This window comes from Chlorocebus sabaeus, chromosome 22, assembly GCF_047675955.1.
Source record: "Chlorocebus sabaeus isolate Y175 chromosome 22, mChlSab1.0.hap1, whole genome shotgun sequence".
NCBI classification, from domain to species: Eukaryota; Metazoa; Chordata; class Mammalia; order Primates; family Cercopithecidae; genus Chlorocebus; species Chlorocebus sabaeus.
In genome coordinates, this window is record NC_132925.1 from 75,874,933 (window position 1) to 75,890,231 (window position 15,299).

Consider the following 15,299-nt stretch of genomic DNA (forward strand, 5'->3'; position numbering starts at 1 on the left):
GATGAGAATGAACTAAACATATTATTCCACAATTCTACATCCCTACCTGCAACTGAATCCACATGCTTTTCCTCTCATGAGAATGGGATAAAGTCTCTGATTCCATCCAAAACCAGCCTGTCCATGTGGACTCTGAGTTGCATCTCCTTTTTCCAACTTAAGGTACTATACTTGTGATTATCAATTTTTTTCACATGACCAATTATCCCTTACTCTTGGATCATTCCCAGTTGCAGACAAACATTCCCTAATACTAACCAAATAAAATAAAACAAACCTCCTCATCATTCCCTTAGCTCCTTTACCCCGTGTCTTCATCCTGCTACTGCCTCATTTCTCCAATTGCCTTTCAAAGCAAAATGCTTTAAAAAGCTGTCCATATTTGCCCTCTCCATTTCTTCAGCTCGGGCTATCACTTCCCTATACAATGAGGGATCTGCCCCTCCAACTCTCCAGATTAAGGTCATTAATGAACTTCTTACTATCAAAGCCAGAGATCGATTCTCTGGCCTGACTTTACTTCACAGCAGCATGTAACACAGACCATCACTCCTCACTTAAAGCATGTTCCTCTCTCCTCCCAGATTCACCACCACCATACTCATCTGGTTTCCCTACTGCCTCACTGGAGAGTCCTCCCCACCCACTCACCACCTCACTGTGGAGGGACCCAAGGCTCAGCCCTTGGCCCTAATGGAATCTTTATTGACACTCCTGTCTTAGGAAACAAACCTAGGTCCCACGACTTTCCATGTCCTCTGTATGTTGAGGATATAGACTGACCCAGTCTCCACCCCAGGCTGCTCCATCATGCTCCAGATTGTGTACTCAATTGCTGACACCACAGCTGCACATCAATGCCCACTAAGTACATCAAACAGTGTGGCCAAAATCAGAGCTGCTGACCCTGAGTCTCCCACATTCTCCAGCATTCCTCAGCTCATTAAGTGGTACCATTCAGTTGCTCAAGCCCCAAATCCCAATTCTTATCTTTCTCCTTCACCAACATCCAATTTTTCATCAAATCATGTAAACTCCACCTCCAAGCATATCCTGAACACGATAACCTCTCTGCATTACCACTGCCATTAGCAAAGTCTAAGTCACTATCACCTCTAACCTGGTCAGCCAGTCCCTCCACATATTTGCCAATGACCTTAACACGAATTAGATAACTCCCCTGCTGAAGCTACCCCTAACCACCAACCATCCTCCCAAGTTTCATTACACTTGAATACAAATTCCTTTCCTTGGCCTCTGCTATCTAACCTTGTCAGCATTATTTCCCTACATTCTTCCCCCTTCCCTTCTCAGAGTGCCCCTTCCACAAGATCTGATGGCTGCTTCTTTCTTTTTTACGTTTTGAGATAGGGTCTTGCTCTGTTGCCCAGGCTGGAGTCCAGTATGTGCAATCACAGCTCACTGAAGCTTCGACCTGCTGGGCACAAGTGATCCTCCCAACTCAGCCTCCTGAGTAGCTGGGACTACAGGTCACCAGACCCAGCTAATTTTTTTGTAGAGATGGGGTCTCACTATGTTGCCAGGCTGGTCTCGAACTCCTGAGCTCAAGTGATCCTCCCGCCTCAGCCTCCCAAAATGCTGGGATTACAGGTGTGAGCCACCATGCCCGGCCTGTGGCTGATTCTTTCTCAGCATTCTGGTCTCAGCTCAAATGTTAAATGCTTAGAAAAGTCTTCCTTGATCATGTTAGTTGGAATTCCCCAACCCCAACTCATTAGCCTACTTCGACTTCACAGCATTCAATAGTCCTTGGAAATATTTGTGTATTTACTGTCTCATTTCCCTAGAGGGCAAGGGCTCCATCTGATTTGTGTCACTCTATCCCTAACACGCATGAGAAAACCTGGCACTTAAATATCTGCTGACCAAGTGCCTGACTTGGGAGTTAGGACTGTGCTTTCTCACCTTCTGTGGAGTTGTATCCTCAGACTCTATCTACACTAGGATGAGTCCCAGAGAACATGAAACTTGCCAACCTGGTCAGAAAGTGAAATGACCAGGTTGTCAAGTTTCAGTTTTGCTTACCAGTAAGTGCCCAAAGTAGTTACATGGGTATCCTTGATCGAGTGTGATTTGCCCTAAGTCCAAATCCTGTAACTGAAAATACAAAATTGGCCCAGACTGGGGTTACACAGAACGATGGCTTCTATGTTCCATACTTCTATTATTAGTAAAATCTTTACAGTGAGCATGTATTAACTTCTATAATGATAATTTTTTCCATTAAAACCAGTCTTTCTATATAGTTTCCAAAAAGAACAAGGTAATTTAAATGAAGAACTGCTAAGTTAAAGTGGAAATTTCCAAGAATTGAAAAGGCAATTTTCTAAATTCCCTCTACAGGCAGAAAACCCCCACGACTATCACCACACATTAAAAAAATCATGTAAGTAGTATCCTCATTTATCTTTCTGATCCACTTCCCACCTTCATGATGACTTTATTTTTTTTTTTTTTTGAGACGGAGTCTTGCTCTGTCACCCGGGCTGGAGTGCAGTGGCCGAATGTCAGCTCACTGCAAGCTCCGCCTCCCGGGTTTACGCCATTCTCTTGCCTCAGCCTCCCGAGTAGCTGGGACTACAGGCGCCCGCCACCTCGCCCGGCTAATTTTTTGTATTTTTAGTAGAGACGGGGTTTCACCGTGTTAGCCAGGATGGTCTCGATCTCCTGACCTTGCGATCCGCCCATCTCGGCCTCCCAAAGTGCTGGGATTACAGGCTTGAGCCACCGCGCCCGGCCTCATGATGACTTTATTCCGCTGCCTGTAATTTACCATTTTTGCCCAGAAAAAAGGGGGTTTGAAAAACATTACAAGCAGCAGCATAAAGCAGCACAAACTACAGGTTTCCAGAAGATGAGCAAGTACAACTCTGCACAAGCAGGAAAAAGTAAATACCCACATCGTGCTCCTCTCTGCAAGTCAAGGAGGTGGCTAAAGGAGGAACTAAGAAATGTCACCTCCCACTTCCCATTTTTGCTAGTCCAAGAAGGCATGAAACTGGGGTTTGGGTGTGATGGCTCAGGCCTATAATTCCAACACTCTGGGGGACTGAGGTGGAAGGATTTCTTGAGCTCCGGAGTTTGAGACCAGCCTGGGCAACATGGTGAAACCTCGTCTCTACAAACAAAATACAAAAATTAGCCGGGCATGGTAGTGTGCCCCTGTGGCCCCAGCTACTCAGGAGGCTGAGATGGGAGGATTGCTGGAGACCAGGAAGTGAAGTCAAGGCTGCAGTGAGCCGTGGATCATGCCACTGCACTGTAGCCTGGGTGATACAGCAAGACTCTGTCTCAAAAGAATAAAAAAGAAAAAAGAAAAAAAGAAGAAAACTGTGGTTCATTTGCTACACTCTGTCATCCTGAGCATGCCAGAGTTTCCTCTCACTACCTACACCTTGCCTGCTAAAGAAAAACTGGCATCTCACTTTCTGCTGCTCCTTCGACAGTCCTGGCTGATGACTTGATTAGAGAGGCATGCCTGTGACATTGTGCTTTCATTACTGATAACCTGCATTATATCATTCAATTCTCCCAACCCCTATTAGTTACTACTATTATTCTCATTTCATACCTGAGTCAAGCGAGGTTCAGCAAAGCTATGTAGTTTCCTTCAAATTGCTTACCTACTACAGCTTAGATCTGTGCTGAGGCTTAATTCTAGAACTGGAGTTCCCAGAATTGCCTCTGTGTAAAGCTGACTTCTGCAAACTTGCCATATGGAACCCCTTTTCTGCATAACACCAACTAAGAGCACACAGAAACAGGGTTCCCTGGAACACACTCTTGGAAAAAATGATTTAAAGCTATGGTACTCAAACACCAAAATAGATACTCTTCTCTGAGAAGACCATAATGAAATGAAAAAAATGATGACACTGTAATACGTCTTTCCTAAAGTGAAACTTTTTCATAATTAAAGGACTGTCCTTTATTTCAAAACAATGTTCTCATACTTTTTTGAGGTAAGTACATATAAATTGCCAGCAACCATATGTCTAGAGTCCCCAAATTATTTCTGAAACTTTCTTGTTTGAAATATAAAGCCTGGGGACCACTGGGGTTAAAAGCATTACCTTTTTTTCTGTTGCATGACTGGAGTTCAGGATTATGGAAAACATCTGTATAACCTGGGAGGGAAATAGTTTCTGTTTTAACATTGTGAATCTAACTGATAATGAACTAGTGCTTTCTTCTTCCTTGCCATACGCTTACATATAAGAGAAAAAAACATTTCATGCTAGCGGGTCTTTAATACAAAGAAGAACAAGAACACTTAATCTAGTTTTACATTATGAGTGGCTGAAATGCAAAAATCGTTCTCCTTCTTCTGCTCATTTATTATAATCCCTGCTGTACAAGATGAATATAAGTGTAACCCTCTGCCTTTTTCTCAAAAGTACAGTAACTCCAACTGCTAAGTCTACTAACAGGCTTCTTTTCTCCTTAGAATTTCAATCAAAAAATACTTTAATAATCAAAGGGGCACATTTATTAGAAATACTGCCACAAAAACTTTGAACAACAATGTGATTAAAAGCAATCTTGCACTGAAATGGTATTTAAATAGTGAAATTTCACTTCTCCCTTTCTAAAGGATTTTTTTTTTTAATGGCACAAATCCCAGATGATTGTGTTTGCTATCTGCTGCAACCTTAGCTTTCACTTAATCTTTTTTTAAAAAGCCAATTACTTCTAATGCAAACTGCAGATACTTCCCCTCCCCCTCAAAGAAAAAAATTTATGAAAGAACAACTAAATACAACACACTGACTGTTGTAAGGCATAGCAAGGAAAAGGCTCTGATATTTTCACTTAAAAAAATGGTTTTTGGTAAAGGTCAGTATTTCCAGACAAGGATAAGAAAAACAAAGGTTAGGGTGACCTGCTCAAGCTCATGAAAAGCCATGTACCTTCTGGAAAGGGCTCAGAACAGCAGACTGGTTAAGCATGTGAGCTGTGGAGTAGTTAGACAGATCTGGGTTACAGGGCCTCTTACATGCTTTGTGATCTTAGCGAGCTACCTCACTTTTTTGAGCCATAGTTTCCTCATCTGTAAAATGGAGATAATGGTGATACCTAGATCATAGGATTATGATTCATAAATACCTCATATTTCCCTCCTGAGATTAGAGTTTACAAGAACCAAGCACAACTGTAAATTGGATACAGCTTGGGAACCCCATCCTACTGTGCACATGGAAACATGTGCATGGTCTCCATGAACCGTGAAACGTAAGGGTTCAGAAATTCAGCATGGATTGTGCCAGTTGTTACTTTCCAGTAAGCACAAAACTGTAAAGATATGGGCCTAAAGAACACTGTCTGCCTTCTTAATCAAAATGCAGATTTGTTTCCCAGTGAATTTTTCCTATAATTCTAAGACCTATAACAAGGCTTCAGCTTCTCTAAACCAGCTCAGGGGCAGCAATTCTGGAGAATTTGAACGGAAATTCCATGAAAGTTCTGGACTCTTTCTCCTGAATATTTACGTACCATGAGGGGCTTAACAGAACTCAGGCAACATTCTCATGGTCCATGGCTCTTGAAAGCTGAGGCAATAACAGCTCTATTCGTGCTCTGTATGTGAACTGCTCCCAATCAGGTGTATGCCATAAAAAAGTGACAGTGAATGATAAAAGTGGACAAAGACAGCAATCTTCTTATGTGAAACCATTTCTTCTCTCCATTATTTCCTTCTAACTCAACATGTTTCTTTACTATTGAATGAACTCTTGGTTTAAGACTAACGGATTTTATTATTTTGAAGATTCTCCCCTTCAAAATAGACAGTTCAAGAATAATAAGATCACATTCTGCAATTCTGCAGATTGGATTTCCTTTTATCAACCAAGGAACTCAGAATAGTGGTCAGCAAACTTTTCCTGTAAAGAACCAAACAGTAAATGTTTTGGGCTTGGTGGGTCATATGGTCTTTGCTGTGTATAGTCAACTCTGCTGTTCACTGTATGCAGCAAGCAGCCACAGACAAGTAAATCAATGCCCGTGGCTACATTTCAATAAATTTAGTTATGGACTAATTTAGTTAATTTATTTAGTTATTAGTCCATTTAGTTATGGACTAATCTCATATAATTTTCACGTCATGAAATCTTTTGAGTTTTTACTTCAACCAACGCAATGCAAAAACCAGGCAGGCAAGATTTGGCCCACGCGCCGCAACTGGGGAAAAGTCCCTGCTACAGGAGGGTCTTTATGGGTCTCTGGGGGCTCCTGCAACTATGGGTTAGTGAAGAGCTTACAGGTAAGGAGTCATGTGCAGGAGCTGTCAGCAAGGATGCTGCCCACTGTCACAGTAACGCTGATTCTCATCTATGGAGGTGTTTCTTAAGTGTGGGTGATCTGCAACCAAATCATCTGACTGCACCTTACATGTGCATTAATGTTAAACAAGCACCAGGTGATGCTGAGGCAGGGCACTTGGATTTTACTGATTCCTGTCTGAGGCTTGGTTTATATCTCCACGTAAGATATAACCACACTGCAAGTACTGCCATCTGCAGAACCTTTACACACCCACAGAGAGGATCAGAAATGGTAGCCTGACTTGCCTCAAAAAAAGGTGCAGAACACAAAAAGCCTCCATTTTGCAGGAAGTAAGTTGAAGTCCATGTGAGCAGAAAAACAAAACCAAAAGAAATGATATGCTTCAAAATAATTCACTATGGGGAGTAGGGCAGAGGTGAAGCAAGATTGGGTCATGACTCATTTGTTGAAACTGTGTGATGTATACAACAAGGATCATTAAAATATTTTCTCTACTTTGTATGTTTCAAATTGTCCATAAGAAACAGTAGAGGAGAAAAGCAGACAAAAGAAACCCTAGAGAAAAATAGAAATGCTCTCTATTTCAGGGAGAGGAAATTATACCTACAATGTGCCTTTAACAGTAAAATACTTCACAAACACCTATTTGTTTTCCATTAATTAACCATGAACCATTTTTTTCCCCTAGGAAAGAAAAAAGATGGTACTGTGTTGACTCAGTCTGTGTTTACTGAGGCTATCCAACTCCCTAGCAAGCTCCTTTTGGGTTTTTTTTTTTTTTTTTTTTTTGAACTCTAGTTGTCTATAGGTGCTAACCACACAGTTTTCCATCTTGCCCCAGGCTCAATCACAGTCAGGTTAATTATTGAGAAGGAAATCACCCATCATCAAGTATAGACATCACACTGTAGAATAGCCATTCTACTTCTTTGCCTAAATATCAGAGATAAGAGAGGTGATGTCCTGTCTGCACCCTTCCTGGAAAGCGTAAATGGAGCATTATATTAAGGACAGAGAAACAAAAAGTGCTGAAAGCTTCTGGCCTCCCCTGGGGCCATACAGCAACACCCCCTAAACACACAAGCACACAGAATACTATCTTTTTTGCAGTCACAATACAATGAAAAATTGGTCATTTGAACCACACACTACAGTGACTCAATTCAATCTTCCTAGTAACTCTACTCATTCACTTTTGGGGCAAATATTTACAAGCACAATGGTGGTGCAAGAGCTGAATATGCCTTCATCAACAACACCCCTGCCCTCAGGGAACTTACTCTCTAAACAATGAGCCATCACACAATGCAGTTTCAAATGCTGACACTTAGAGTGCAGAAAGAAAAAGTGGAGTACTTCGATACCATACAACAGTTAGCCTTAGAGAAGTTATGGACGGCTTCCCAAAGATGTCATTTTTTCCAATTCCATTACTGACTCTTCCATACAGGTTTTAAAATCTGCTGTGAAACTAAGGCATTTAAAGTTTTTATTTTTTAAGGGTCTCTAAATTTTCAGGCACTAATATAGAAACCCTAATCAGTTACTAGTACCAATTAATTCAATCTAAACACAATTTTGTTAAGTTTCACAAATCCAAAATTTGTGGAAGTCCAGAATTTCACAAATCACCTTGGGGAAAAAAACAGTAATTTGTCTTTTGAGTTTAATCATTTCAAAAACGTCAACCAGGCGCAGTGGCTCATACCTGTCATCCCAACACTTTGGGAGGCTGAGGTGGGTGGATCACCTCAGGTCAGGAGTTCAAGACCATCTTGGCCAACATGATGAAACCCCGTCTCTACTAAAAAGACAAAAATTAGCCAGGCATGGTGGCAGGTGCCACCTGTAATCCCAGCTACTTGGGAGGCTGAGGTAGGAGAATTGCTTGAATCCTGGAGGTGGAAGTTGCAGTGAGCCAAGATCGTGCCCATGACATTGCACTCCAACCCGGGTGACACAGCGAGACTCCGTCTCAACAACAACAACAAAAAGTCAAAATGTATTACCAATTTCTTCCCACCAAAATTAATCATGCTAACAACTAATACTACAAATTACAGAACAAGAATAAGGCAATACAAATACAAGAATGCAAACGAAACTAGGTTGACCTCTGAACGATAACCAAATTTTGTCTTAATATTTGCCTACTTGTGCTAAATGGCAGAAGAGGGATGATATACTACCTAAACCATAAATAATTTCCCTCCATCTAAATCAAGAGTTCCAACTTTCTGCCACAATATTAACCCTTGGGTAGTCTTGCCTTGGGTAGGTTTCCTACCAAAACCACAAATAATTTCCCTCTATCTAAATCAAGAGTTCCAAGCTTCTGCCACAGCATTAACCCTTGGGTAGTCTTGCCTGATAGGAGTTGGTCAAAGTAAGTTACAAGAAGAAGTGAAAAGAAAAAACAGGCAGAGCGCCTGGCTTAGCAATTTTGAATTTTAGGGGTGGGGACGTGTAAATGATCCTTTTGAGAATCCAAGAGAAGCTGTGAACACCTACCCTAGAAAACTGACACATTATTTTGCATACAATTTCAGCGGAACTACAATCCCCTGAAGCCTTTTCAAAGGTCAAAGATTAAAAAACCCCATACCTAGAAATAGAAGTCAGGCCTAAGGTTATCAGCAGTCGGAAGAGTTAAAAGGAATTAGTGTGTACTGAGTCATTCACATGTTATCTAATTTAATTTCAACTCCTACAATAACCTTGGGAAGTTGGTATTATTATCTTCCAAAGAGGGAAAGTATATTCGGAAAGATGAAACAACTAATGCAAGGTTAAGCAGCTTTCTCTGACACCCAGGCTTTATAACCCCTAGGTCCAAAATTGCAAATTGGAGAATTCAAGTCAAGTGCATATTCCTAGAGATCTTTCAAGATGAGGAGTTTCTGGTGAGGGTGGTGGCTCATGCCTGTAATCCCAGCTCTTTGGGGAGGCCAAGGCGGGGGGATCACCTGAGGTCAGGAGCTCGAGACCAGACTGACCAACATGGTGAAACTCCAGCTCTACAAAAAGTACAAAAATTAGCCAGGTGTGGTGGTGCGTGCCTATAATCCCAGCTACTAGGGAGGCTGAGGCCACAGAATCGCTTGAACCCAGGAAGCAGAGGTTGTAGTGAGTCGAGAACTTGCCACTGCACCCCAGCCTGGGCGACAGTCAGACTCCATCTCAAAAAAAAAAAAAAGAGGCGTTTTTGACTTTCAGTGATTCACTCACGTAATCAATTTATCTACAAAGTTCTTCAGTTTAACAAGAGGAATCAGTATGGATTTAACTTCAAAACATCTTTTCTTAGTAGCAGATAATTTTATCCAGACAATGAATAATGGTCTAGTAAGTTTTGATAATATTAAATGTATTTTCATTTCTGAAGCAGCCTATAACGGTCTGTTACGAGAACATGAAGGTCCACTGAGTGAGTGCCGGACATCCTCAAACTTGGATTTTAAAATATCCCCAGAAAATCCACAAAGTCACAAACAAATGAAGAACTGACTGAATTTAAAACTTCAGTCTCCACTCAGGCATAAGTTCCAAGTGGCCTGGTAGCTATAGTATCCTCTAAATGGTTACAGCAGCTTTAAAAGGGGGAGGAGGGGAACCCTTAAAAAAACACTAATAAGTGCCGGGCGCAGTGACTCACACCTGTAATCCCAGCACTTTGGGAGGCCGAGGCAGGCGGATCACGAGATCAGGAGATCAAGACCATCCTGGTCAACACGGTGAAACCTCGCCTCTACTAAAACACAAAAAATTAGCTGGGCGTGGTGGCCTGCTGCCTGTAGTCCCAGCTACTAGGGAGGCCGAAGCAGGAGAATCGCTTGAACCCAGGAGGTGGAGGTTGCACGGAGCCAAGATCACACCACTACACTCCAGCCTGGCGACAGAGCGAGACTCCTTCTCAAAAAAACAAAACAAAACAAAACAAAACAAAAACACTAACAAGATTCATGTCCCTTTTGTGCCTCAAAGCAGGTAGTTTAAGGTCTTAAATCTTCATGGAAAACATGCTGATAAATGTATCCCAACAGAAAATAATACATATAGCAAAAATTAGATACAGTCCCCTTAATTTGGTTGGATCCCTGTCCAGCTCAAGGCACCCAGTGTAACATTAATACACTTAACTCATCCTTTACAGCAGAATTATTGATAATTAGAATCCTGTTTTCACACAGATTTAGAAAGCTTTTATGGGATATGTATCCACACCCAGAGAATGAAAACTAAGAACAAGAGTGGGTCAGGTCCTCTAAAGCCCTACTCCAACTACTTCCTATGAGTTGCCACCTAGTGATTTTAACTTTTTAAGCCCAGGCAGGCTGCCAATTCAGCACTAAAACCGGACTAGCAACTGATTTTTCCTATTGCAACATCATCAACAAGTCCTGTGCTTTCCCTTGCTTTCCTTTACCCTCAAACAGCAATTCTCATTTTAAAAATCAACTAATTTGTTCTATAATCTGTTCCAATTGGAAGCTCTCATCGGGCTTTCACTGGTCTTACTCTTCCTCCCAGTGTCAAGAGACCAAGAAGTGGCCAATTCAAAAAAACTGAAACAGAGTTAAGTGAAGAAAAAGCAGGTGTGAAAAACAAGAAGGAAATGTGAAGACAGTAACAATGGGCAAACTTTGGACTTAAAAATGCTCCAGTTGCCAAAGTTCTACCTATTCTTGGGCCACAGACAAAAATTCTGCCAAAATAAACGGCAACAAGTGAGAAATAAAACTGCATTCAGGGACTATAAACTCAGTATTCCGGGTCCAAATCTCACTCAAAGCCTTGTCCTAAGTCACTGAAAGAATAACTTGAAACTGAACCCAAAGTTCACTGAACTTCAGAAGTCCTTTCTGACCACGGCGTGCCCAGGCCTAATGCAGGTATTAGACAGCAAAAGCTGACTATTGACAGAAAAAGAAAATCTCAAGAAAAAGTCTGACAGTTTCCAGATAACTGGCCTGACTTTCATTTGGAGACATACCTTTAGCTACAGCTATTTCCCTAGTGTATCTTTTTAACAAACAGTTTAAAACTAACAAATAATTAGACCCTGATTTCACTAGCTACGGGCAGTAAAAGCTTGTTTTACCAAATAAAATTCTGGCTTTCTTTCCCCCCGATCTTGGCAGCTCGCAAAAAAAATGTGACCGAATTGCACTCCGGGTTATGATGATCTTTTTGTAGCATCCTCAACTTGTGCCTTAAATCCTACAGAAATAAGACTGCATAGGTAAAGCAGCATCTTTAAGTTCAAAATTCGTTTCGACTGCCAACAGAAAATGTCCCCAAAGCATTCGTGGAAAGGTTTCAAAGCTGAGAATTCCTTCCTCTACTCGTGTTTCTCCGTAAGGAGATCAGAAATGCAGAGATCCAGGTTAAACTTCCCGCCGGTTCCCAGCACTCATCACCAATAATGCTGCTCCTGCCTCGCCACAGAAGGATTCCGGATGCTCCTTATTACAGGAGGCACCCAAACCAAACTTTCCAAGCGCTCTGCCCCCTCCCTCCCTCCTCTCCTCAGGCAGCATCTTCGTAGGCACGGGGGAGTGGGGAAGTCGGAGAGTCGGTATGGTGGGCTGAAGTTCCCGGCCCCAGTGAAGTGTCAAGGAAACTTTCCAGGGGTTTGTACAAACTCCATCAGGGGGGCTGGACTCACCTTCCCGACAGAGCCCCATGACTTCTCGGTTTTTCCCAAACTCCTTGAAACTTTCGTCCAATTCTGTCCCTAGGAGATACACACACACAGGAGGAGGGGAGAGGCAGGTCAGTGGCCGGGAGTGTGACGCACGCTCACGCACGCACGGGGTAGGTGTGGGCACCTCCGCGTTCCGCAACCCAGCAAACGATAGCATCTCTGCCCCTCAAGGGGGCGGGTCACAGGACGGGGGCAGGGGGGAGGGGAGGAGAGAGGAGGGGGTCGCGAGGGGGTGAAGGGGGGTAGGAGGGTGTGGACACTCACCGTCCTTTCCAGGAAGTTTGGAAGCCTCAACCCACAGATTCCACGACTGTCCCAGCATCACTTCAGGACTGGGTAGAGGCCTGCGCTCCCCGACCGTCGCCATTGCGGCCGCCGAGGTAGAGGCGGCGCCGGGCCCGCCGTCCTCCGGCCGTGGGCGCCGTGGCGGCGGCGGTGGCGGCTGCTGCTGCCGCTGGGGCTGCGGAGGCTGCTGCTGCTGCTGCTGCTGCCGGGCGGCCGCGGCCGCTGCTCCGCCCGCCGCCGCCGCGCGGCGCGGCTCCCCCCTGACGTCATCTGCGGCCCGCTCCGACATTCTTTCCGCTCCTACAATGTAACAAAAAAAAAGGGGGAAAGAGTCGCGCGGGGGCCGCTTTTTAAGGAGGCGCCGGGGAGTTCCGGCGGCGTGCGCGGCCCGTGGACCGGGTGGGGCACGCTGACAGCGCCCCCCTGGCCGCCCAGCCCCCCAAGCCTGCCTCCTGGAGGCCACCCCCCGCCCGGGGCGCAAAGTCCACGGCGCGGGCTAGCTTTCGCTTTCGACTCTCGCGGCCGCCCGAGGGAGGGGACGGGCAGCAGGCGGCCCGCCACCGCGGCGCTGGGTCCCCTGCTTGCCTCTGCCCAGGGACCTGCCGCGGAGGCCAGCGCCGGAGCGGCCCCGCTCCAGCGCCGCGCCCCACCACGGCAGCCCGCGCAGGGAAGCCCGAGCCGCACCCCAGGACCTCCAGCTGCCCACCCTTCGGCCGCTCGCATCCCCGGGCCCGGCCCGGCTGCCCCGCTCCTTCCTTCCGTCCGTGCGTCCGTCCGAGCGGCGGCGCCCGGCCGGCTCCCTTAAGCGGAGGCGCCTCCCGCCGCCTCCTCCCACTTGCCGGTCCCTCCCTCTCAGCTCGCTCCGGCGAAGTTTGCACGTCAAGCCCCCGGACTGGAGCCAGGGAGAAGTCGGAAATGCAGCCACCTATGGAGGAGCCGGCCGGCCGGCCCCAGGGCAGCGCAGGAGAGGCTGGTGCAGGGGGCACTTTGCCCTCAGCTTGCAGGCTGCCGCGCAGTTGTCAAAAGCATGAATGGGAAGCCGCCGCAGAGCGGACGCCGGGCATGCAGGGGACCTTGGGCTGGCGGGGAAGTGCCGCCCAGGTGTCTGCCCAGGTGTCAGGACGAAGTACCGTGTGCACACCACGCCGCCCACATGTGTGCCCCCGACCCGCAATTGGAAGTCACATTGTGCGCCCGGGGAACTTGAATTCGTCCAGCAAAGAGAGACCATGAGATCAGTATGCGAGGGAATGGAGGAGAGTGAAACAAACCGAGAGGAGCTTTAACCCGTGTACATATTTTAGAAGCACTACCCCAAGTTTCTGGGTTTCCACTGCTCCTGGAAGTGATTCATTCACCCCAAAAATAAAAATCTGATTCATTTTTAACTTGAGTTGTTAGTCCTTCTCTCTTTATGGTTGTCTTTTCTTGGACAGGGCGAGACCCCAGGGAGTAGGAGAATATAAGGAATTCCTACAAAACATGTTTAGAAAATACTGTTTTCGGTCAAATTTTGTTCACTAAATTAAGCATTGGCCTACAAAACTTAGCATCCCTCCCCAACACACACAATATTTGCTTAGCGATAGGCTACAGATGGCAAAATAAAAGGCTACTTAATGACCTAAAGCATTCAAAATACTTGAAACAGTAGCAGACCACACCAAACACTTTCAGTAAGTGTTGATATTACTATTTTCTCAAATTGATGTGAACATTTGAAGCCTGAGACAAAAACAATGATTCTGATCAGCATGTTTCACACTGCAGTAATATCAACTCCTGTAATGTGTGTCAGAGATGCTTGCTCCCAAGTGCTTTCTCTGACTAGATGGGGAGGAAGTGTAATTATCCTTTTTTTTTTTTACCTCAAACATCTGGTGTGACAGAGGTGGCCAACTTCTTTGTTGGTCCAACTTGCAGAAACACAGGAAAGTTTACATAAGCATAAAAATTAATAAAGAAATGTTACTGCAACCCAAACATAAGATGGGACTGGTAAAGAGGGTTTGGGGTTCAAAATTTAAAAGCACACACACACACATAGACACACACACATACACATACACATACACACACTTTTATTTTAGAAAGATTTAGAAATAAGTCTGTAAAATTTTTTCGTGCATTGCATGCAAACAAGTCCAAAAAGTGCAACCATGGTTACTTCCTGTCCTTATCAAAATAACCAAAATAGTAGAAATGATTAGAAAGATTTAATTTTAAAAATCATTTCTAAAGCTTTAACTTCCTCCATAAGACTATCAATGAGAAAAATGCACAGGAGTAAAACATATAATTCCCTTGACAGGAATATAGTTCCCTGCTAACTTTTAACATAGCTTAGATGACCCCTGTGCAGATTTTCAATTTTTCATTCACTTCAAATCACTGCAAATCTGAATAATTACATGAAAACACCCAATCTCTGTTTTCCTAAAGTACACAATTTATTAATTACTTGGAATTTTGAAATTCTACACTTAAGAAAAACGAAAATTTGGATTTTAACGGCATTTGAAGCTACCATTGAAAAGAAAAGCTTGCAGCCACCAAGCCACATAGATAAAAAAGGGCGCTTGCTTGTTAAGTACAGCTCTTCAGATCCCTGAAAGTACAAAGTGAGAACAAAAATAAGGAGAATGGCAAACATGAAGTATGGTCCTACTTCCTCAAGACATTGCTTGATTTTCCCCTTTTGGATGTGAAACAACTTCAAGATTCACTAATATGACTTCTAGCCAATGGGGATCAATACAGCAACTTAAGAGTACTTCAACTTCGTTCCCAATTCCTGCTTGATACCTCTTTGTTTCTTCAAAGTTTTTGATTGCTTTAATAAAACACAACCAGGCTTAAAATGAAAAATATTAAGTATCCTCTTGGCATTATGATCATTACTAAGGGAAATTATTACGAATAGCAGCTACCAATTATTGAGTTCCTCAATACTCAAAACTAATAGCAGCTATCAATCATTGAGGAATCTCATAAATAAGCA

At 44.0% G+C, this 15,299-nt stretch overlaps 1 protein-coding gene across 9 annotated transcripts in view; it reads right to left on the bottom strand.

Annotated features, from left to right (window-relative positions):
* The window catches only part of ATXN7 (ataxin 7), a 142,217-nt gene that overhangs the window by 81,396 nt on the left and 45,522 nt on the right, over positions 1–15,299 (bottom strand). For 6 of the 9 annotated variants that reach the window (XM_038003695.2, XM_073009963.1, XM_073009964.1 and 3 more), the window contains 2 exons: positions 12,278–12,598; positions 11,975–12,043 (listed from right to left, as the gene is read on the bottom strand). In XM_038003695.2, the coding sequence (XP_037859623.2) occupies positions 11,975–12,043; positions 12,278–12,587 (379 nt within the window). In that variant the 5' untranslated portion in view covers positions 12,588–12,598. Of the gene's footprint in view, positions 1–11,974; positions 12,044–12,277; positions 12,599–13,004; positions 13,099–15,299 lie in introns of those variants that run through there. The other 3 variants (XM_073009967.1, XM_038003696.2, XM_073009968.1) reach the window with 3 other exon arrangements.